The 23,110-nt window shown below is 42.0% G+C and overlaps 1 protein-coding gene across 1 annotated transcript in view; it reads left to right on the plus strand.

The window, feature by feature from the left end:
• Window positions 1-23,110, plus strand: part of LOC124154413 — a 716,264-nt gene that overhangs the window by 669,755 nt on the left and 23,399 nt on the right. Inside the window, exons 5-6 of the mRNA XM_046528115.1 lie at window positions 19,192-19,455; window positions 22,608-23,020. Coding sequence (XP_046384071.1) covers window positions 19,192-19,455; window positions 22,608-23,020 — 677 coding nt within the window. The remainder of the gene's footprint in view (window positions 1-19,191; window positions 19,456-22,607; window positions 23,021-23,110) is intronic.

The following is a 23,110-nucleotide window of genomic DNA, read 5'->3' on the forward strand; positions in this document are numbered from 1 at the left end:
ATATTTTTGTAAGTGGAGGAATGCACCTGTTTTTCCCGCCCTACTCCCAAGGTAAGAAGGAGCATTGGAGTGGGGGAAGAGGGACCTACTGTTAGCCTCATCCCGTTGAGTTCAAATAGTCAAAGTATCAGAACCTTCTTAAATTATGTCCCTCTGTGCTGCTTGGACACAACGGATCTTTAGGCTGTCCTTCCACGTTGCGTGCGTGTGTCTAACTAAGACGAGTGCTTCCCGAGGAGATGTTTCGGTAGAGGAGCGTCGAAAAACAAGTTTTTACGCTCTCGTCTATTTCTGCTTCGTTCGACTCGTGAGTTCTCCCTCCTGTGATTAGCATCTTTGCGCTTTTGTGAAACATTTCGAGACTCACGGGTGTCATTATTATTATTATCAATATTATTAAAATTATTATTATTATTATTATTATTTTTATCTTTTTCATTAAATCTTCTTCAGTTTTCCCTGAGTTTTTTTATGCAATGGGTACGGGTTCTCACCAAAGTATCTCTTTACTCTTGTGTAGAGTTGAGACATTTTCTCGTGATGTGGCAAGTCGAGATTATCATGGCCTTTTGCAGTTCGATATATGTATTTAGATTAAGATTGAGGATTGTAAAACTATTTAGTATTTGTGTTGGGACGTACCGGTAACGGAGGTGACAATAGGCGCTATGAAAACCTGTTCATTATTCCATAAAAATTTCATTTCTTTTTCCAATTCTTGGCTCTTCTTTATTTTTCTTTGTAGGTTATTATTTTATTATTATTTTATCGAAAAATATAAGTATTCTGCCGTAAACAAACATGATGGGCAGGAGCTAAGTCATATTCTATCTTGTTACTGAGGTGGTCTAAACTTTTTCCTGCCATTATTGCGAGTCTTTCATAATATTTGTTTTTGGATTATTGGACGGATTTTTTTATATTGAGGTGAAGACAAAAGAGGTTTAGCTTGAAACAGCGTGGCGTGATGCCATTTACCTACAATATTAAAGATATAATTTATGCATAGTTTTATTTCCTAATTCTTTCCGATTTTATTGCGAAGGGTGTACAGTTTTTTTTTTTTTTTTTTTTTTTTAATTTTTCAATTTTTTCAATTTTCTCCTTCATCATCTTTTCACTTTATCCGTGTCTGCGCGTTCGTCTTCTGACGGACAGATTCTGAAGGGACTGAACTCACGTCTTTTCAGTTCACAACCTCGAGTGGAATGGGTGGATTTAGATCGATGATATTCCGTATTTTAACACGTGAGGAATTTATTAATTAAACGCTAAAGTAGGCTTTGTTTTTTCTGCGGGGCATGACCTCATCCAATCACGAATTAGTCGGAAGTTTCCCCAACACTCGCGCGCCCTGCTGGGAATTTCGTGTGAAAGAATGATGAAAAAAATAAGGGCGAGGATTTTGCGAGTGTGGAGATTAACTATGTGGCCCCAAAAGAGTATTTTTTTAATGCTTCCTTAACTCAATTCGTCGATTCTGAATCTTGAATGAAATATGTGAACAAGGATCAATGTCAGCAATTTTTTTTCTTTTTTTCTTTGATCCGGAAGAATTAATTTAGCTGCGTGATTAAAAGCGTTTTCATGGACTGGACAAGTCTTAACCGATCGCTGTATTTTTGGCTTAAGAAACTATACGTGGAAACAATAGGAAAACGCATCACTTACAATAAAAGATACAGTGTCCGGCGTGATACGGTGGAAATCTTTGATTTTCAGCTTAGTAAAACCACTTGTCTGTTTCCACACACTTTTATTTAAATCGACCATGGTTTCGGCAACTCGTGCTAATTTCAAGGTTGCCGAAACCATGGTCGGTTTAAATAAAATTGTGTGGAAACAGACAAGTGGTTTTACTAAGCCGCATCACTTACGCTCGACTTGTACTTTTTTAGAGGTATTACTTGTTCAGAACTTACGGTTATATAGATAGGATATGCGACTTTTAGGACATGCCTAAGTCTGAAATTTGACTATCTCACCTCAGTTCCTTCGGAATTTGCAGGTATAAAATTTTTGTAATAAAGATTCAGGTAAATGTTGAAAAAATCTAATCTATATACCCTGGAAATTTCAAGTCAGTAGCTTTATTTTTAAGCAACTAATAAGTAACGAAAAAAGCTAATAAAGAATTGGCTCGTTTTCTTAATTCTAAAAACCATTGGTTTATTTATGAGGTAATTTGTAGGTTCGCAATTCGTACTAATTCGATCGGCTACACACTACTGCCTGAAGGCCAATACTTTCTTTTCAATCGGATACATTTTTGAAAAACGACGATTTAAGTTTTTTTTATATCTTCAAATGTGGAATGAAAACGAACCTGGGGAATTCCGACTCCGAACAAACTTGTTTTGAGGTGTTGATGAGTATTTGAGAGTCAAATTCTTTGGGCCGCGGGGCGCGAGAGGTTACAGTGCATCGGCCTTATGCGTAAAGATCGTTAAGGGAGAAAGTGTGAAATATTTTGAAAGCGAGTGGACTCTCCCTTCGGCTTTGAAGCTTTAATGGATATTGGTTATTTGGTACTTGCGTCCCTTTTGTGAAAGAAAGAAGGAAAGTATTTACGTGGCATTAGTTTAGTAGTTAAACTTCACCTTCCCTAGTAGGCGAACTTTTATAGTAACTGACAACCTCCTATTTATTTTTAAGGAATTTCGATCACGATTAACCGCAGTGAGCAGGCTAAAGCATTTATAGAAAGTATTTTAGTGTTGAGTTTGATCTGGAGGGTGGCGCTGTTTATTTTGCTTGCAAGGTGTGTTTTTTTTTAAGTAGAAGATTAGGTTTAGGTATTATTACTATCACGCGTTATTCTCCGATTGATGAAAACCTTATTATTAACTTACTTTTTAGTTCATTTTGTACGGTTTTTGGAAAAAGCGTATTTTTTAACCCTCTTATTGCCGCGGGGCGATATATCGCGATATATCGGCTTTTGATTTCCAGCCTTAAAGTGCCAAAAGTCGAAGTGTCGTCTTAGAGGTAATTAATTCATCAAATTAATAATTATGCAGCAGCTAAACTCTTGAATAAAAAATCTAATGTATCAATAAGAATAAAAGTAAAAGAAGCAGGCGAGGTATAGTGGAATGACATCGTGTAAGTATTGAAAGAACAGAGGAATGGCAATTTTCCACGGGCTTATTATATTGAAAGTACTACGCGTTTCGACCGTCAGGTTATCAAGTACAATTAGAATATTTGGTTCTGGAACTGTATTTATACTAAACGGATGGGTGACGGGTGGAAGGGGACCCGTCCCGTTAATACAGCTCCGGAACCAATAATTCTCATTGTACTTACATGATAATGACCTGACGATCGATACGCGTCGTACTTCCAATAATAAACCTGTTGAAAAGCACCATCTCTCTGTTCTTTCAATACTTAAAACAATAAGAGTAAATTTAAAACACCATCTTGTTTATGTACCATAAAACACTGTAAGAGATATTTGTCCTCAAAGATGTTACACTTGAATTAAATACCTTTGACATCTCTCGCCAGTGCCACTCCCAGTAGGTGGCATTTAGAGATTTAAATCTTTATTTATTCATTTTCATTTCCACCTGCAAGGGGTGCAGCTAGGAATTAGGGCTGGGGGAGGGGGTTTAGGTGCAACTAATACCGGGGTGTGTGGGGGTATGGAATACCCACCAGAATAAGCGGTAGGTGCGAGATTAATAAATTGCGGAATTTTAAAGATAAATGGTTCAAAATTGTGAGTTTTACGGCTTTCTGAGGGATCTATTCATCTTTATACTATTCTATTAGAAATATCAATCCAATTAAGTAAAAAGGATCAAACTTAAAAATTTCTCTGAGCTCTGGGGGGGGGGGGTTATCCCCCAAACCCCCCTCCCCTCGCTGCGCCACTGTCCACCAGTATACACGGATCTTTAAAATCCCGTGACGCGTTGACGGGAGATGTTTTTACTCGGCTAGGGTGATTGCGTAATGGGCGTGAGAGTTAGTTTGTGCCCGCAACGTCTATTTCGGCCTCCAGTTGAAGCCGCAGTGAGTCTGGGCTCCCGCGCTTATACCTTCCGCGCGCGGGGACGGCGTAAACATGGTGGGGAATGTGGATGGTGACCCAGGTTGCGTTCGCGACTGAAAAGGAGGGAGAGAGGAATGGAGGAATATTTTTTTCGTGCCATTTTTCCTCCAGCAGCTCCGCATAAGGAAAGCGGGGAATACCTACCTCCTCCTCCTCCCTCTCTCTCTCCCGATATCTCGCTTGCCCCGCGGGCGATACGATGGGATGGGCGGCGTATCGAGGTGTGGCGCGGGAAGGTCAGTCCACGTGACCAGCGATTCACTTTCTTGCTCCTTTATTTTTCTCTTTCTCTCTCTCTCTCTTCATTTTTAAATGCCCGAAGCGAAATGTCGACCATTGATTCTTCACATCCGCTTTCTTTCTCGCAAGTTGTCTCACAGCGGAGGGAAGAAGTGATTTTTGTGGTCACAGCGCACGGGAAGAAGTGACTTTTATTGAATTTAAAGGAAGTTCGATAAAAGTCATACTCTGTGGCTTCTCATTGTAAGGGCCCAGGTTCGACATATGAGTGGGTGAGAAGCTAAGGGGTACTTGTGATTTCTGTTTTCTAAACAGAGATAGGCACAGAAATCAGGTAAAGAAAACAAGGGAGATCAATTTAATATTTGGCGCAGCATTTCATATTCCACTCGATATTAGTACAGATCAGGGACTCACTCGTATCCCTTGGCAACCATGTTTTTGTATATTTCTTTTAACAATTTACTGTGCGCAACTCTGTTTAGAAAAAAAAATCACTTGTACCCTTTGTCTTCTCACGCTCTCATATATCTTTGGAGAAGATTTTACGGTTTATTTAGAACCCATTTCATCGAAATGATTGTTATACATTAGTTAGTGATACCGAAATTTGACTCTTGTCTTTCCCTTGCCATCATCCTGAAGCCCTGCTTTTGATGCCTATTGAATCGTTGGCCAATTACTTCTTGTCTTAATACAGCGCGGGATCCAGGATAGGAACAATAACATTTGTCTCTTCCGTGTCTCATCTAAATGGGGGGTCTGGAGGGTAATCTCCCAGCAGAAGCGGTGGTCCGAACAAAATTACCATTTTATTTAGTGTAAATTGGAAACCAAAAGGGGGGGTGGGATTTTAATCATATAATATCTTAGATGTACCTTAGATGATGTATGATTATAATGAATTAAAAATCTCTCGTGTATCAGAAGCAATACGTTCGTACTCTTTGAATATTTTTTTTTAATTAATCAGCACAATTCACTCCTCAACATCCAAACTGTGTACTTACAGATCTGATGCGGTTAACTTTGTCGATTCATTCATTCCCGAATAAAAGTTCATTTGAACTCCCAGTTTTATTTGTATTTCGGAATTATATTTTAAAATTCACAATAGGTAGCTTCTTGCCTCTCCTGTGATAATTATCCCGCTGGCCGGGGTCTATCTATCCCATTAATGAGCTTAACGAGCGCTGTGGTTTTTCGGTTGATCGCGAGGGAAGTCTTCCCTCTTTCGACACACACTTCGACAACCTCCCCTATACAGTTCCCATTCCACACGGGAGCACGTGGGAGGCTGATCGCCCACGTGGTACCCCACCCCATCCTCCGGCGCTGATGCACGGCCTCCCCCTCCCCCTATCACTCTGCCACTGCCCCTCCCTTCTTCTTCCCCCTTCTCTCCGCTCACTCCGCTACTTTTCCGTCCCGAACTCCGCGGGCCAGTCAGTCGGCTCTCGGCTCAGAGTCCTGGTGGACCGCGCCTCGCGCTCTTCATACACGCGACTCCACGGACTTCTTTACGTGACGTTTATTGCTTTCTTCGGCGAGGATGTGATTACTAATCCGGATAGATCAGGTCCGCTCGACCTTATTTCGTTTAAGTATTTAAAAGTGACATAACCTGAAAATTGGATCATTTCGGAAGGTCTCAGTGATCGAATTCCGCGTTCATCGATGTGAACACCGCGAGAAAACATGACGCTCTTAAGGATTCACCTATCTTCTTTGCGTGACGCTTGTTGTCATCTTCGACGAGGATGTGATTACTAATCCAGACGGATTATGTCCGCACGACCTTTTTTTATTTTAAAGGATTTAAAAGTGATGTAATCTAACAAGTGATTCACCAAAAGGTCCCAGTGTGATCAAATGCCGCGTGCATCGGTGTGAACCCCGAGAGAAAATTTAACGTTCTTAAGGAATTTTTGGTGTGATATCGCCGAATATAAGAGGGTTACTCAAGTTCCCAGTGATTTAAAAATGCGTGTGTATTGGTAGGAATGCATCAGTTCAGACCCCGCCGGGAAATATAGCAGTTCGGTGGTCCACTCTTGGATTTTATTTTGGCCCGTGGAGACGGGATTTCTAAGTTTTATTCTCTGCGTCACAGTGCATGAATTATAGTTTTGTGAGTGCTGCTCAACTTAAGGATGTGATTGCCCTCGTATAGTCATTGTCTCGTGTTCATTCTGTGTTGCTGCTTGTGTGAACTTCGTGCGGATTTGTGGAGAGCTATAACACAAACAGGGTCCACGAAGATCCTTGCTTTCCAAATATTTACCCTAGTGGTATACTTTTCCTCTCGATTGCCATTCGAGAATCCAAGGCTCTCCTTTGGTATTTTTTTCGTTGAAGATTATTTGGAGGTTGTACCCCCGTTTGCGTTGTTGATCTCTGGCATTGTGACTTTCAGATTCCCGAGTGGCCTGAATCAATTGTTGTTTTGCGTTGTCTTGGTGTGGATGTTTTTTTTTGTTCTCGACACAGTCGAGCGCCCATTACGGCGAGCTGTCATTATCACGTCTTCATCGGTTGTTTCCATCTTTTCTTACGCGTTCTTTCGATAGCACTGTCTCCCCATATCAAGTGCGTCGCTGATTGCCTCCCAAACTTGGTGGGAAGTTCCGACCGTGGGCATTCTGGTGTCCTTCGTCTCCTCTCGTTCCCATTCCATTCAAACCTCCTCCCCCCCCCCCCGAATTTAAAAGTCCCCCTCTCTCCCCGCGGCGTCGCACCTGGCTTTCCTCGAGACCTCCCCGACCTCTCCCCCCCGCTCGCCTTGTGACATCAGCGGCTACAGACGGGACCCGCTTCTCTTTGTGTCTCCCCTTTGTATCCACTATCCGCTACGGTTTTCGGGAGAACCGGGGCCCGGTTTAGGGTCTCCAGAATCCTTAGCTCAACCCTATGGTGCAACACTCTGGGTTAAGGTTGTGGAATATCACTCAAATCAACGGGAATCTTAAGAGGAACCTCGAATTTTTTTAACACCCACTATTAAATTACACCCTCTAAGCCATCTCTAAGGCGTATGGATAATTGGTATCAAGCAAAACAAATTCTGAGAAGATAATAAGGGAATAAAGCAACCATAATTCTTCGTCATAAGCATTGCTCAACAGTACTAAGATAAGTTACACTCAGTCATCAACTTATCCTTTCACACGAATTTATTTATTCTCTTTCTCATCCTTCAATGCCTATTCCATCTATTTCAACTGTGGAATTGCTTTTGAGGTTCTTGCCGTCTACTCATTCTTCGTGTATAGTCTTCATGTAACAGTTTAGTTATTACCTATTTTAAATTCTTATTCTCCTTGCCCTCTAGTGACTTTCCTGGGAATTTAGGCATCATAATATCAAAAGAAATTAGGCTGAATTCAAATAGATAAATAACTATCTATTCGTTGTATTTTTTTAGTTTTAGGCCCTAAAGGCACGCGCCTTGCACTTGCATCCGCTCCTGTGGGACTAGAAGCATAGCAGGGGCTCGTGGGGGTCCCCTCCGAACGCGCTTCCTTTCCATTCCACGTGCGTCTTTATTTACACTTCTCTCCCACCCCTTTTCGTATCCTTAAAGAGCTCTTCCTCCCCTCACCCCTCTCCCCCCGCTGCTATCAGTTTCCGCCCACACCCTGACACACCCCCCTCTTCCCCTCTTGGCTAAACTGGGAGACACCGTGGTCCTAGAGCGCCCCTATCACGCGATCTCACTCCCGAGATTTTCCTCGACGCTTAGTGCGTTTTCATCTCCCCGTCTATCTTACGCTCTCCGTCCAATCATCCCGGGTTTTCCCGTAACGTTCGAGGCTTATCCCGATATCAATCGAGGCTCGCTCGTTATTTCCCATTCTAGTGAATGGTGAACAGTGTGTATTGGCACAGTGTGGTAGTTATTTCGCCTTTCCAATCAATCCGGTTTTTTCCTGACATTCGAGGCTTATCCTGATATCAACTGTTGCTCGCTCTTTATTTACCATTCTGGTGGATGGTTTCCTGCAGTGTGTGAACTGTTGTAGTGTGCCAGTTCTTTCGCCTTTTTTTTAAGACTCCGTCGTCGTGTGTTTACATTCCCGCGGCCGTCTTTGCGTACATTTTCGAACCGTTTTTTTGCGGATGTCCTGCGTCTTCCTGCGCCGTTGGCTGGAAAAATTCCCATGAAGTTCCCTTTGTTTACGTCATGCTTGAGGTCAATTAGCATCACTGTGCTAATTCGTGTGCTGGATTGAAGTTTGATAGCAGTTTTTTATGAGCGTGTGCTTTTTATGCCGTGTCTCCTCCTTCGCTTGTGAGTGATCTCTGCTGGGGTCGGCTATTCGAGGTCACGCGTTAGTCCGAGAGCAGCTAGCCTTCGCTCCTACGTGTTTGTGGAATTCAAGTAGCCGTGGACTGTTTTTGTCGGTTTTGTTTGTGTGCCAGGTTTTATTTTTATCCGGCAGTGAAATCTGTTTTCTAGTCTTATTCTCTGACGAAAACTGAGCTCGCCCACTCACATATGCCGTTGTCATCAGTTCCAGTCAATGGGAAACAATCGTAATGTCGTTATGCAGTAGCTAAAAACTTGGATTAGGACGGATTCCGAGTTTTTTTCTAGTCGCTTAAATTGTACTTGGAGTGAAGCTATTTTTATGTTCTATTTTCAGTCGATGAAATTCGTGCTCTGAGATTTCTCTTAACTCTTACACGCGGATAGCTTCGAACTCTAAACACTGACACCTTGTTTGCGATCAGTGATGTTCCCGTAGAGCTAGTTCTGTGCTTCGGAGTATATAATCGTTTTAGTTTATTTTAGCGTCTCCCCTCGTAAGCCGATGAAAGACTCACGGCTCGATATCATCACGGTGTTTACATGAAAACTACTGGTCGAATCGTCGGCTACATCCTCTCGATTTTCCCTGCCTTTTATCAATCTATTTATTCTAAAAGCCGTTGAGTATGTGAATTGGTACCATTAAATATAGCAAATGTATTAGCGTTATAAAAACGAAGCCCTATCGTCGAAAGAGTAAAACAACGGAGGTTACAGCCTCCGTGATTTTAGTCACATTTGTTGTTTTCAGTAGGGGTGGCAAATCTGCATTTCCATGAGTCTATAATTAACTAGCGACCGATAGCTTATGATTTAAATCGCTATTTCAAATTAATGCAACTGAAGCTATAACACGCGACCGCCACTGTCGTAAGCCTACGAAAAGCCTACCGACCGTCTACAAAAATATTTCACCACTGCTCATCTGTGTTCAGTCGACGTTGTTTCCTTCTCATGGGCTAATGTGCCCTGGTGTGTTTCATTGTGCACTGAATTCATCGCTCTGAGTGGAAAGCCCCCAATGCTAAAATAACAACAACATATTCATAACGTTTACTCTGTTCTTCCGCGGGGGATGCTATATGGTCTCTGACTGATATTTTGTACGCGTTCTTTGGCAAGTCGACAAAGAAAAAAACATAGGTTTTGCCAAATAAAAACTGTCAAACACGGCTGAATGTTGAAGAAAATAAAGGGAACAATATAGGGTTTTAAAGTGGGGCTTCATTGAACTCATATTTCGTGCCGGCGCATGAATAAACAGGGCGTTGACCAAAGGTCAGGCCGAATTTGCATCGGGTGCTGCCGGGAGACCCTTTAACGGCGCGTGCGAAGGAGTTGCAGTGGGTTGCCCCGTTCCTCGTCAGCGGCGGCGGTGGCGCGGGACCGTCGCGGAGATGAGCCGACGGAGATAAGGGGGAGAAAGGAGAAGAGAGTTGTCGGGAGCGGTAGCGGCCGACCCACCTCCACGCTCCGAAGGAGAGGATGTGGGCAATTAAAAGAGTGTAACGCGCCGCTGCTCCTCCCACTCCTCCCGCACTTTTCCCATGTGCCAAATTGAATGTGCTGGCTGGCCAGCGAGGGTGCGACGGCCGGGGATACGGGCGAACGCAGTCCCTCTCAGGACGTTTCACTGTGCGGGTCGCGATCGTCATTTCGGAACATCTTCTCGCTCGACAATCCTTGTTTTCGTCTCTCGCTCTCAGTTCCACGAGTATGACACGCTTTTAGTTGAGATATTGCACCGTGCCTGTAAGAATTGACGCCGTCTTGGACCCTTCTGATTGCTGGCAGATATACGTCGAAGATTTGTCTTTTGAAAATTATCTTCGCTCTTGTCTGTTAATCATTTCGCGGAACGGATTTGTGCAGCGAGTGTAGGTGATTTGGTGCTGAGCATTTGTGCGAATTTAAACCCTCTTGGACCCATAAAGCAGATTCTAGATTTGCTACGAGTGACATATTTCGTCTCGATTTTGTCGAGAACTCGTCTTTTCAGACTTTTTGTTTATTGCCATTTCGTTCCCACGCGGATGCGTGTTACACGTATTGTCGATATGGTGCATTGTATCAGTGCGAGTTAACACCCTTTTGGCCTCGCTTCTATCGAACTTTGTTACGAATATCCTTCGGTTTTTGAAGTGACTTTTTAAGCGGCTGTTGCTGCGATTTTGTTTAAACATGACCCTCTTTTTGTTTCCTTCTCGTTCGCACGACGTGCTAAGTGTGAGTGACATGAAGTTGATGTAAGGCACCGTATCGGTGCGAACGGGGTGTTTGACCTACACGCATGCGGGATTTGCGATTTCTTTCAATTTTTTATGATTATCATTTCGGTGAAGACGCTATTAGGACTGCGTGATATGTGTAAAGGTATACCCGCTATCTGTGCGACTTGGCTCTGTATTGGACCCATATAGATTCGAAATTTGTGACGAATGATAGTTTCTTTTGGGATAACTTGTGAAATAGTTGATGAAGTCGATATCGAGAGTACTTAATCGCTTAAATAACGATTTTTAAATCAATATGTGCAGTACAATACCCATACACCCCGCGAATATCGTTATTTGTGGATAGTTTTTGGTTTGTTTGTAATGATTACGGGATTTTCACGTGTGAATTAGGTGAATTGGTTCCTCGCAGAGTTGATCAGTTGCTCTTACGTCTTTTTTTTCATTTTAAATTTCTTCGTAATAGTCTGTCATCATTGGAGAAGGAAGGAGATCTAAATTTGTTACCATAACCTAATTGTTTGAATAGGTCACCTCGTGGTTTGAGCCATTACTGTGGCAACGCTTTTTTATCTCACTAATACAGTGAAGAGTTCATCGGATTTTTTGACCAGTTACTTTACATCCTGTGATGAATAAGAGGGAATTTCCTTTGAGAATTTCCGGGATGTATATCACGATATCATCGTGCACGACGCCATTCTTTCATTCATTCATGGATATTCATGGACATCTGTCTTAGTTTAGGTTCTCTTTATCTTCAGTGAAGATTCCTGTGCACTGACTTTACTACTCCTCAGCGACGGTGTTTAGGGGTATACTTAGCGACGAAAAGCGTCTGGTTTTTATGCCCTATATGTGACTTACGACTTGGGAATAAGATCGTCGAAACATAAATTGTGGAAACAGTAATGAAGTATGAAGAAACAAATATTAATATCCCAGTGGTTAGTGAGCGTTAAGTGCTTCACGATCTGGATTTGATTGCGGCTCCGTGGTGATATTAGCGCCGACGGGATGACTCGGCGTTGACAGTGTGGTTTGGACAACTTATCGGTATCCTGGTAATCAGTGAATTTTTTGTGCTTCAGGAATTGAATTTGTTTGCGCCTATGTGGTAATAGCAGCACCGAGAAGTGTGCAGTGGTGCACGGGTCTGTCTGTCAGCACTGGAGAAGTTCTTCCCGACTTCCTCTGATAGCCTGGTTTTAAGCTAACGGGCTGTGCTTCATTATATGAATTTTAATACGGCTGTGAGGTAATAGTCACGCCGACCAGCAGACTCGGAGTGGACAAGTTGTCGGTAGCGCGCAGATTTACCTCGAGTGCTCTGCGAGTTCTTCATCTCTTGTTTTGATATCTCAGTAAGGAATCAAAACAATGTGTTTCGCGTCATGGTTTTGATTATGACCTTAGAGTGATAGTCACACTAGCTAGCGGACTAGCGAGTGTACAGGTTTCGGACTACGCAGTGGCGTACCGGATTACGGTTCCGCTCGGCTTCCTTCCTTCCGGGTCGAGTCGGAGTTTCGAGTGGATGGTTCGCGCTAAAGACGATGACCCATGCCCTTCCGTGCCGCTGCGTTGATGTTTCGCTGAGAATCCCTCGGGAGAGGCGGGGGCGAGAGACGTCGCCCGGGGCGGAGCCGCAGTGCTGGGGGGCAAGGTGGAGGAGCGGTGCGGCACGGTGGCGAGGGATGCGGCTTCTCTGGCTCGCAGGAGACCTCGCCGCCGTCCGCACTCGCGATATGTCGTCACGCCGAGCGGGAGGCCCGGCTGCAGGAAGCGCCGGCGACCCCGGGACTCGATCCGGTTGCCGGATCCGGAACGGGTCCGGATGCAATGCAAGGAGGATCGTCGCGACGAGGAGGAGGAGGACGTGTGGGGGTCGGTTCTGCTGGGGACGGAGGCCGGGGGTCCGGCGGAGGCGGCCAGGCTCTACTCGTTGCGGTGGGCGGCGGAGTCGCCGCGCGGATCGTCGCTGTTCCTCGGCGTGCGGTGGCAGTGCAACCCGTTTTACTACGCTGAGGCAGGCGGCGGAGGAGGGCGGCGAGCGAGGAAGAGGCGCAGGACGGAGGAGAACCATGGGTGGAAGGTAGAGAAAGACCTGCGAGCAGACGGATGAATAGATATCTTTCAGCGCGACACCGACAGCATCATGATAGAACCACATTCTCCCATGCCCTTCAGAAACGTTTGATTAAGAGAGATAGATATTTAGCGGAACGTATGGGTCACGAATGTTTCGACAAAGGATTCTCCAGTCGGCCACTAAACGTTCCCTACTGTATGTAAGGTGTTTTAATAGATTATGTAGTCTTCATTTTCATTATTTTTACTTATTAAATATAGTATAGTAAGTATTTATGTAAAACAAATAAGTACTTTCATACAATGCCTCCATAACTATTGAAAATTTACCATAATTTATAAGTTTAAACTCATTTTTTGCGCATCATTGGCTCTCATGATTCGGCATTGCGATGTTATAACCTATGCTCCTATGCCATACCTAATAAGCAATTCAAGTTGTGAACATTATACAATTCTTCTACGTAACAGAGGCATCTATTTAATGGATAAAAGTGATGGTTTTGATATTCGTGCCACTCTATTTAAGGCGCTGTTGGTAGCATTGTGAACTATTAAAAGCATCTACCTATTTTCTTAATGGTGAACTTAGCAAGAATGGAGATGTTTCGTATACGCCCAATAATCCATGGAAGTTTCTTGCTTCACCTTTTTGCTCCTGCGTGCAAGCAACACTCCACAACTCGCGCCACAGCGTACTTACAAAGCGTATGATCGTCGTGCGTGACCACGTATAAAATATTGGGAAAAGAAATAATGCGCACTCTGCCGCCCATTATTATTTCCTGCGTGTGCAATACATAATACAATGTGAAAATTCAGCTTGCAGTAAATTCTATGCCTAATATTATTTTTTTTTTTTGAAGTTGTGCATATAGGCATGTCATAGGGTGGTCTTTCTGATGGCGTATTGTTAATGAGTATCCGAAGTGATTCTTTTTTCTATTAAGCAGTTCAGAGTGATATGGTTTAAAGTTTTATAAGAAGACGCATGCCTTTCGCTCGACCGGAATTTTTTAGTACGGATTATTCGCTTTGAACTTTTTCTATAACCTTGAAATTTTCGGGGCACATATATAGTATACCGGGGAGCGTGGATTGTTTGGCTTCTATTCGAAGGGTCCAGGTTTTAATGCCTGTGAAGCCTTCTGAACATCTTCTAATAAAATCCTTTCAGGGGGAAGGAATTGTTCCCCCCAACCGTGAATGTATGATATTCTTACGCCTGCAGATTATGCCTGAGGCAAAACTAATTAGTTTGAGGTGAGCTCTATCTTCTCCAGTGTAAACAAGCTTAAGGTCTGAATCACGGAGAAAGTTACATGAGTTCAGGACCGTCGGCAGAGGGGTAGGTCAAGCGGCGCCTGACGTGGGAGAATTTTCGCCCGACCGGAACAACTTGAACTGCAAGCGTTTTACAATTGTATTAATTATGCCCCCAAGGAACGTGTACTTGTTGCCCGACTTGACAATATGTCTGCCCTCCACCCCCTTAACCCTGGATTAAGATCGTCAACACAAAATATCAAAATTTTGAAAGTTTTATCTCAAGATTTGACTTAATTTTCTGCGATGATTTTTTTTTAATATTCGAGAAACGAGCGATTGTTGGAAAAAGGGGTGTACACATTTATTCTGAAAATTCAAGGTTATAGCTTAACCCTTTGAGTACCACCCGATTTTCTAGGTACTATGCTGGTTTTGCAGTAGGTTAGGAAAAAAATTAGGCTTAAAAAAACTTAAGGTATATATTGAAAAACTTAAGGAAATCTTTATTATATGTGGTTTCACCTTTTCAATGTATTATTTGACGAATTTTTGGTAATATGAGTTAATTTTTATGATTTTCTGATAAAATGGCTTGGTGGTGGAACTGATTAACCAGCCTGACCGGCAATCGGGAGATCCGGGTTCGAATCCCGGCCAATTAAAATATTTTTTCATGGCGAACTTCATCCTTTGGTGTATTTAAAGAAAATAGTTAATGTTAAGATAAAACTAATATTGACTATTGAATGATTAGTGAACTATCAGCATCTAAGAGTGACATAACAGGAGCAATGCGATAGCGCTGTAAGGGTTTAGTTTTTAAGTAGTGAGGAGTCATTATGAAAGACAGAAGACCTCTTGAGACACCTCATGCTGTAACGCATGAACTAGGGGAAACTACGGAAGTTGACTCCGTGATTTGAATGGTGTATTGTTTGTTCGGTGCAGAAGGCAAAGTAGTTACTCGATCCAACTCTCCCTAGTTTCATTGCAAAAACATTATTTGAAATCATAAAATCAGCTTATTGATTGACTTCGCTTCGTGATCGGTCTATCGGTTAGCGTTTTGCTATTAAAGTAATTGTTTCTTGGCCCAATGGAGTAATTTTTTTATTCACCGATCATGAGTATTTCAAAAGATTTTTCGGCAATTATGTTTTTATGGACATGGCGGGTGAGAAGAGACAGCTTCTAAATGAGATACGGAGGAGATAGAAAGAGTACTGAGCGGGGATGGGATATAGAAAACAGTTTTAGAGGCTAGAAAGTTGTGTTAGTGAGGGAGAGGGAGGAAGATAATAGGATTTTTAGGTAGAATGAAATGGAGTCGGCCTTATTTTGAATTGAAGGGGGAAAGAGGAGGGCGTTTTTTTTTCAACCACCGATCGCTCAACAAAAACACCATACAAGCGACAGGCGGGTACTGAGCTGATAGTGCAACTGCACGTCCTCCGCACCACACGCTCAAGCCATTTCTGACCGTAAGTTGTTCGTTAAAGGTTAGTAGCAATCTCATGAACTACAGTGCCACAATTGATTCGCCCGCCATGTATGCTCTGCGGAGCGACAGCCAGAAAACTCGCCGAATGGTTTCAGCATTGATGTCTTCTCCTTTAGGCCGATAAAAGAGAACTTTTTAATGCACTGTGGATAGAGTGTGAAACATTACGCCTATTCCCATTTAAAAAAATAAGAGGCATGCTGACTTCTGGGAATGTTCTGATCAATGACAATGCCCGTCATCTCAGTGCTGATGCAGCCCAACCGCCCCTTGAGCATTTTCAATGGGACATTTTCGATCACCCTCCGTACAATGCCAGTGCCGTGTGGATTCTATCTTCACGCTGAAATGAAAATCTGACTTTGAGGAAAGTGTTTTCAAACGGACAATGAGCTTAGGGACAATGGCAAAATTCATTTGAAGTCATTGGCGGCAACATCCAATGAAGAAGGTATAGTAAAGCTTGTCCACAGAAAAGATCAATTTCTCAGCCGCCGAGGCCATTATGCCGAAGAGACACCGCAAGTGTGCTCAATATTTAGCAATAAAATAGTTTTTAATCAATGACTTCGTCTTCTGTTCATGGCCCATCGGAGGTTGAGAAAAATCGCCCTCGCACCTGAAGGAAGGGGAGACCGCCAGAGTAGGTACCTCTTAAACAATCCATGTAAACCTACCTTAATCGTTAGAATGCTGTAATAATAATAATTTTTCATGTGTATTTGACTCCTTTAAAATATTTTTCTTTTATACTAGGCCGATCACCTAGCAATGGCAGGGGTAATGACAATTGTTAGACTATTTTCAGTGCTGTAGTTGGAAAAAAATTTAGGTGGTACTCACCAAAAATTCTAACAGCTGAACATGTATTATGCATCCGGCCGCGAAGGTATTTTAACCGGTACGCTTATAACGGATTTGGTTTGGATTTTAGGGGGTACGCCGTACCGGCCCAACTACAGCACTGACTATTTTACGATTTTAAGTATTTTTTTCCAATGAAACTAAGCGGAGTTGGGCCGAGCAACTTATGCTAAATAACTATTTGTATTTGTCTTCCCCACCAAACGGAGAATACTGCACTCAAATCGCGGAGTCATCTTTCGCGGCCTCACAGGGAAATATTTGTATAAAAACAAGAAAATATGGGGTGATAATGGTGTCATGAAACTCCTCCGTGTTGCGCGCACGCTTGGGAAGCCGGCGTATTTAGCTATTTATGGAAAGTGTTCCTGTCTCACGTTTCCTTCCAATGCGTTATTCATTAGAGTGAGAAAGCCCGGGGGGTCTGTGGCGTCGCACTCTTCCAAACCTGTTTATTATCGACTGAATTAGGGGATACGTTGTCGAAGGTTAATGTATTCACTCTCACATAGGCAATCATCCAGCAACTTGTTCTGTTTTCTGTTTCTCATATAGCTTCAAGGCTTATAAATTTACCATCTCGATCACGTAGGAAATGAAAAAATAACTATTGCGTAGTTTTTAATAAATTTCGAATTATATTATTTTTTTTAAATTCAATTTTGGCTCTGGTAATCTCGAAATTACAAAAAAGGATTACTGTTGGTAGTTGTTTTCGCATTGGCTCTTAAAAAAGGTAATATTCATGAAATATACTCTCGACTCCAAATCCACCGTCCAATCTGCATTGCAAAAATGTTTTTTTTTTTCAGTATAAGCACAATAGAAGAAGGTTAATATTTAGCATCCAAAAAATTAGTAAATACCTTTCATATCCTTCCATTTCTCCTCATACCCCAGGAGTTGCAGTGCAGGAGTTTTAACGCCAGTAAAATTAACTTTTCAGTATTTTCATCGATCAGGATATTAAAATTTAACAAAGATTGTTAAAAAATAAACAAAATAAACAGTATTGCAAGTAATAAATCTGTTCTTATCTCCACAAATGTTTGTGTTGAACCGTTTATCCTGATGGTGATGAAGGTGATGATTATTCTGAAGTAAAAAAGCATAATTTCCTGATAAAAACTCAGAAAGGACAAAGCACAATGTGGATAACCTTATTGCTGTGTGTATAATGGGAGCGGCAATGCAAAACTTGGGTTTTTGTTTTTGCAATTTCCAAAGACTAATAGTTAAGTGCATATCATGTAGTCGAGGTTTTTACGCTGGTTCACGTTGGCTTCACCAAACCACTTGTATAGAGGGATTTTTAATGCATGGACTGTATTGATATTGACCTTAATAGCTACGAATTATTTAAAGTGGGTTGGTTGAGTCTTCTCTGCATGATGGGCCGCAGTTGGGAGATAAGGTAGAAGTTTTCTTTTCTTTGGCTTGAGAAAAAATTAATCCACGGTAATATTGGTCTCTTTCTCCATTTTTTATAATTATCAACTGTGAGTCTCAAAAATAAAGATACCAATATTTTCCATTTTTTATGACAGTAACCTACTTCTGTAGCTATTAGCGACAAAATATCAACAGCCTTAACCAGTGACGGATCCAGGATACAGACAAGAAGGGGGCAAAGTGGGAGTTAAAATTCCGGCAATAGTGGGGGTCGGAAAAAATTACCTTTCTATCTTGTGTAAATTGCATACCCATCCATGGATCTAGGGGGGCTATAGTCCCCTTAGCCCCCCATAGATCTGCCACTGGCCTTCACCCTTTCCTAGACGGGTTAATAATTTCATGTGTACCTGCCAAGTGTATCTCTGCATTTCAGCCCCTCTTTGGCCTTTAGGCATTGGTTTCATGTGGTTCGCTATTATTTGCACCCAAATTAGTGAGTCTTTCCCTCAATGAGTGGTTCTCCCTGAAGGAATAAAGGAACTGGAACTCTAGTGATACCACCATCTAATGATAAGTGGGTGGCTACTTTCATGTGTTTTTATTTTATAACTATGACAGAAAGGCTGAACGAGAAAGATTTTTTTTTGTTCATAAATTGTCTTTCTCTTTCATCACCTGAATTCTTCAAATGCATCACAATTTCGGTTCTGAATGTATCACACAATAGGGTAGTTTCCTTCATCAAAGAAAACGAAAAGCATTGATTTCAAATCATTACCCACCATCAGTGTAGTATATTCATACAACACAAATTATTTGGTTTCAGAAAACCCAGTACATATAGACGAATGTTAATGGTCAATTTTAACCTCATTTGAAAAAACCCAGATTGGTGCCCATGCGATGCCACTCCATGTGACATCACAGGGACCCAGATGCTATATTATTAGTCAGGAGTTTGACATTGTTTGAGGTTACCAATGCATGCATGAGGCACAAAACTCAGGGAAACATTTTTTAATATTAAGCCGTCGCGTTTTCGCGTGCTTGAAAATTTTCACTTTTCATTTAATCGCAAAAAATAGATATCATCATTTTAAAATCTAAAAGCATGAAATACATACTCAGGAGCAATAATCTTTCGATTTAGGCAATTAAAAAAAATAGAAAACCACCCTATTGCCTTTTTTTAAATTTTCTCCTGCTTCTCTATTTTTTTCAGGAGTCTGTTCGTAACCTGCTGACAGATTATCTGTCCCGTCTTTCGTGCTTGGCGGGAGATGGAAGTGCCGGTGGAGGACAGGGAAGCAATCCTGGGTCAGCGAGTCTCATCAACTGTGGCCCTGTGCTGAATTGGCTGGAGCTGGACAACAGAGGACACCGCCTCCTGGTCACTGATGACAGCGACATCAACACCCCAGCTGTTGCAGCCGCCTATGCAGTCCGTAGATATGCTGCTCAAGCTCCAGATGAAATATCTTTTGAGGTTAGTATCTATAATGGTACTTTTTTCAAAGCACCATATGTACGTACAAGTAGCAAAGTCAAAGTGCACTCGTGAAAAATATTCTTGCACCAAAGGAGAAAATTTGCTGCAAAGGAATCACTTGATTTCCCTAGCATTCATAATCACATCTCCAAAATTCTGGGAAAGAAGGGAATTGGCTTCAACTACTGCTAGATCTGCTATTTTACTTAACATTCAAGCGATCCAGTGGGTGATCATGGTGATACAGTGTGTGGAGTGTTTGGCTATTGACCAAGGAGTCCTGGGTTCAATTCCTGGATGAAGCCTTCTGTAAATCCCAATGAAAATCCACTGTGTGGCTCAGGGAAAGAAACTGGCCCCCAATGTGTGAAAATGTGCCCCAAAATGTGTAAAATTCTCATCCTGTGGCTTATTCTGGTGTGTTCTCTATTGTCAAAACCATCCCTCGGGTTTAAACAATATGTGAGTGAGTGAAGAAAACACATGCACCAATATGGCTAGGCCCTTGCTTGAAAGTTTCAAAGCACTAGTGACATATCTGAGCAGTGACGAGTCATGTCTGGGTAAACTTACAGTTGAACATTTATTAACTGAGGAGGATTTACAGAAGAGCAGGAAATATTTTAATGCTAAAGGTAGATGCTTGTGTTTTTTTTTCATCAAAAACTCAGCTAGTATCCTTTCATATAACCCATGTGATGTCTAGACTTGAACTTCATGCTATACCACTGTGTCAAGAGCCAACAACACAAGTGGAACCCCTCTTCTTGTAACATTGCAGTTTTTTATTTTTAGTATATAAAAATGCAGCTCTACATGCAAAGAGGAGAAGTGTGGTGGCCAAGGAAGTAGAGGACATGGCTACTGACTGAAGGGTCATAGGCTGAGATCCCAAATGAAGCCTTAGAAAGGAACAGATTATGGTTAATGTCTGAAGAGGGTGGTTAATTACATTCTGCAATGCCTTGATGCATGGGTGGTTAATTACATTCTGCAATGCATGCAGTATCTCTCAGCCATTATTGGTCTGATATGTCCAGGCAAATATCTTTTGGATATGAATCATTTATTTTTATCTTGGGAAATAAAAACTTTCATTTGCAGACCACTTAAAAAATTACTAACTTTTCTATTTTTATTGAAATCATGGAGGGGGGTTGGCCGCACCCTCTCCCTCTTAATACACCTCTGGCGTTTTGACACCACCTGACAAAAATCCTTTACATACCCTGGGTGGTCTGAGGAAAGAAAGTACCCCATTTACTTTCAGTATGCTAACACTAGAACGCCAGTTTTGTTTTACATGTGATGAAAATAATGGGCCATTTTGGCCCATAAAGCCCATCCTTTCATGCATATTTCTGTCATCAAGGTGCCCTATTTTTTTGCCGCATTTTACCCATGAAAACCAATGCATGCCAAGATAGAATAAATAATATATTAGTAATTTACCATTAATCATTGTTCTCCAACAAATGGAACTTCTTGTTGAAGTCAAAGTAGAGAGAAAACTTAACCTCAAAGCTGACAGAGGCAATGGATGAAAAGCACGCATAGCCTTGCTTCCGTACATTATTTTCATTTTCAAATTCCCTTTGAACAATTACTGCATATTATTTCTATATTTGTATTATATAAGTAAAAATACACTAATAGGGTAGTTTCCTTAATGAAAGAAAACGAAAAGCATCGATTGCGATTCGTTAACCACCATTAGTGTATTCATAATACACAAATTATTTGGTTTTTGAAATACCGGTTTAGACGAATGGCAAGGGTCAAATTTTATCCTCATTTGAAAAAGGCCAGATTGGCGCCCATGCGATTCCACTCCACGTGACGTCACAGGGACCTAGTTTCTACACGAGAGGATAGGAGTTATACATCGTCTGAGGTTACCAATGCATGCATGAGGCACAGAGCTCAGGGAAGCATGTCTTAATAATCACCTACTAAAACTGGCTAAGGTCGGAAAGTTTTCTTCGTTTGATAAGGTATTAATAAACCTTTTTTAAGCCAAGCGCTACCATTCAGCAAGGTACTCAGCTACCCGCTGGCAGCCTGCGACGTATCAGCGCTAAGCCTCGCCTCAAGGTCACCTCACCGGGCGGGAGGGGGAACCAGAAATACGACGTACGGAGATATTTCCCGGCATTCATACTTGAGCGTCGCGTTTTCGCGCGCTTGAAAATTTTCACTTTTCATTTAATCGCGAAAAATAGATATTGTCATTTAAAAATCTAAAAGCGCGAAATACGTGCTCCAGGAGTAATAATCTTTCGATTAAGGCAATAAAAAAATAATAGGAAACCACCCTATTCACATAGGTTCAGAGGAATGGGATGACAAATAAGGAGTTAAATTTTATGTGAATGTAATGTGTGGGTTGAAATGACCTGTACCATCCTTCTAGTGTCAAATTAAAATGCCTGTGGCTTAGTGGCATGAGTGCCACACTCGCTAATCCAAACTATCCTTTAGTTCAAGGTACTGAGTGAAGGGTTTGTGGAATTTAGCTCCAACATAGAATTTTCAATAGTCAATTTTACTATTTTACCTGGCTGTCATGTGTTACACATCATAATTTGTACTTTTTATTTCATGAAAGGTCCCTCAATCTTGAAGGTATTTCAGCCAAAGGCCATACTGTTTTAATTTAGCCAGGCCTATGCATTTTGCACTATTGTTCATCTAATTGGTTAATTATTTTTTCATTCTGGTGAGCAATTTCTCAGTGTTAGGTTCTCCCTGAACAAGTTAATAAATAGGAACTTTAATGATATCACCAACTCATAAAAAATGGGCAGCAACATTTGTGTTCCCTTGAGAATGGGGGAGAATGGTTTTTTTGGCATGACTTAACTTTCCCTTACATTTACCACATTATTGTAGTGAATTGCAATTTCGGTTCTGAGAGAACATGTGCTTTGTGAAACATGCATGGAATAGAATGGGTCATTTTTGCCCATTAAGTAATGTGTATTCATTTATATTTCTGTAATTTTGTATTTATTTCATGTGTACTTTTGTGTATACTTTAGTGTATATTTCTATCATGGAGATACCCTATTTTTTTCCACATTGTAGCAGTGCATTGGGTTGGGTTGGGATTTTGGACCTGTTTCGACCTTTTGATCTCGTTGTTTCAGGTTGGAGATATGATCTCGGTGATTGATATGCCACCTCCCGAGGAGAGCGTGTGGTGGCGTGGAAAGAGAGGCTTTGAAGTGGGGTTCTTCCCATGCGAGTGCGTCGCCCTGATTGGGGAGAAGGTGCCCAGGAGTCTGCTACACCAACTGGTGCCTGCCGCCTCTCAGCAGAATTCCCTGGCCAACACTAGCGCACCCTCTGCCACCGGTGCCACGGGTCCCACATCTCCAGCCGGGACGACGGTAGCACCCACCGTGGCGACCCCAGCATCATCATGTGCCTCCACGGCATCGTCCTCCCCATCCCCTGCTTCCTCTGGCATCATCGTGGCTTCACCATCATCTGGAGCCAGCGTGCCGCTACCATCAAAACCTGTCTTGAGGAAGCATGGGAAGCTGATTGCATTTTTCAGGTATAGCAATAATTATCATACTATCCATTTGGAAAAGTATCCTGAATTTCTAAGTATATTGCGCATTTGTTTTTATGAAAATATCAGTTA

Source organism: Ischnura elegans, chromosome 2 (assembly GCF_921293095.1).
Source record: "Ischnura elegans chromosome 2, ioIscEleg1.1, whole genome shotgun sequence".
NCBI lineage: Eukaryota > Metazoa > Arthropoda > Insecta > Odonata > Coenagrionidae > Ischnura > Ischnura elegans.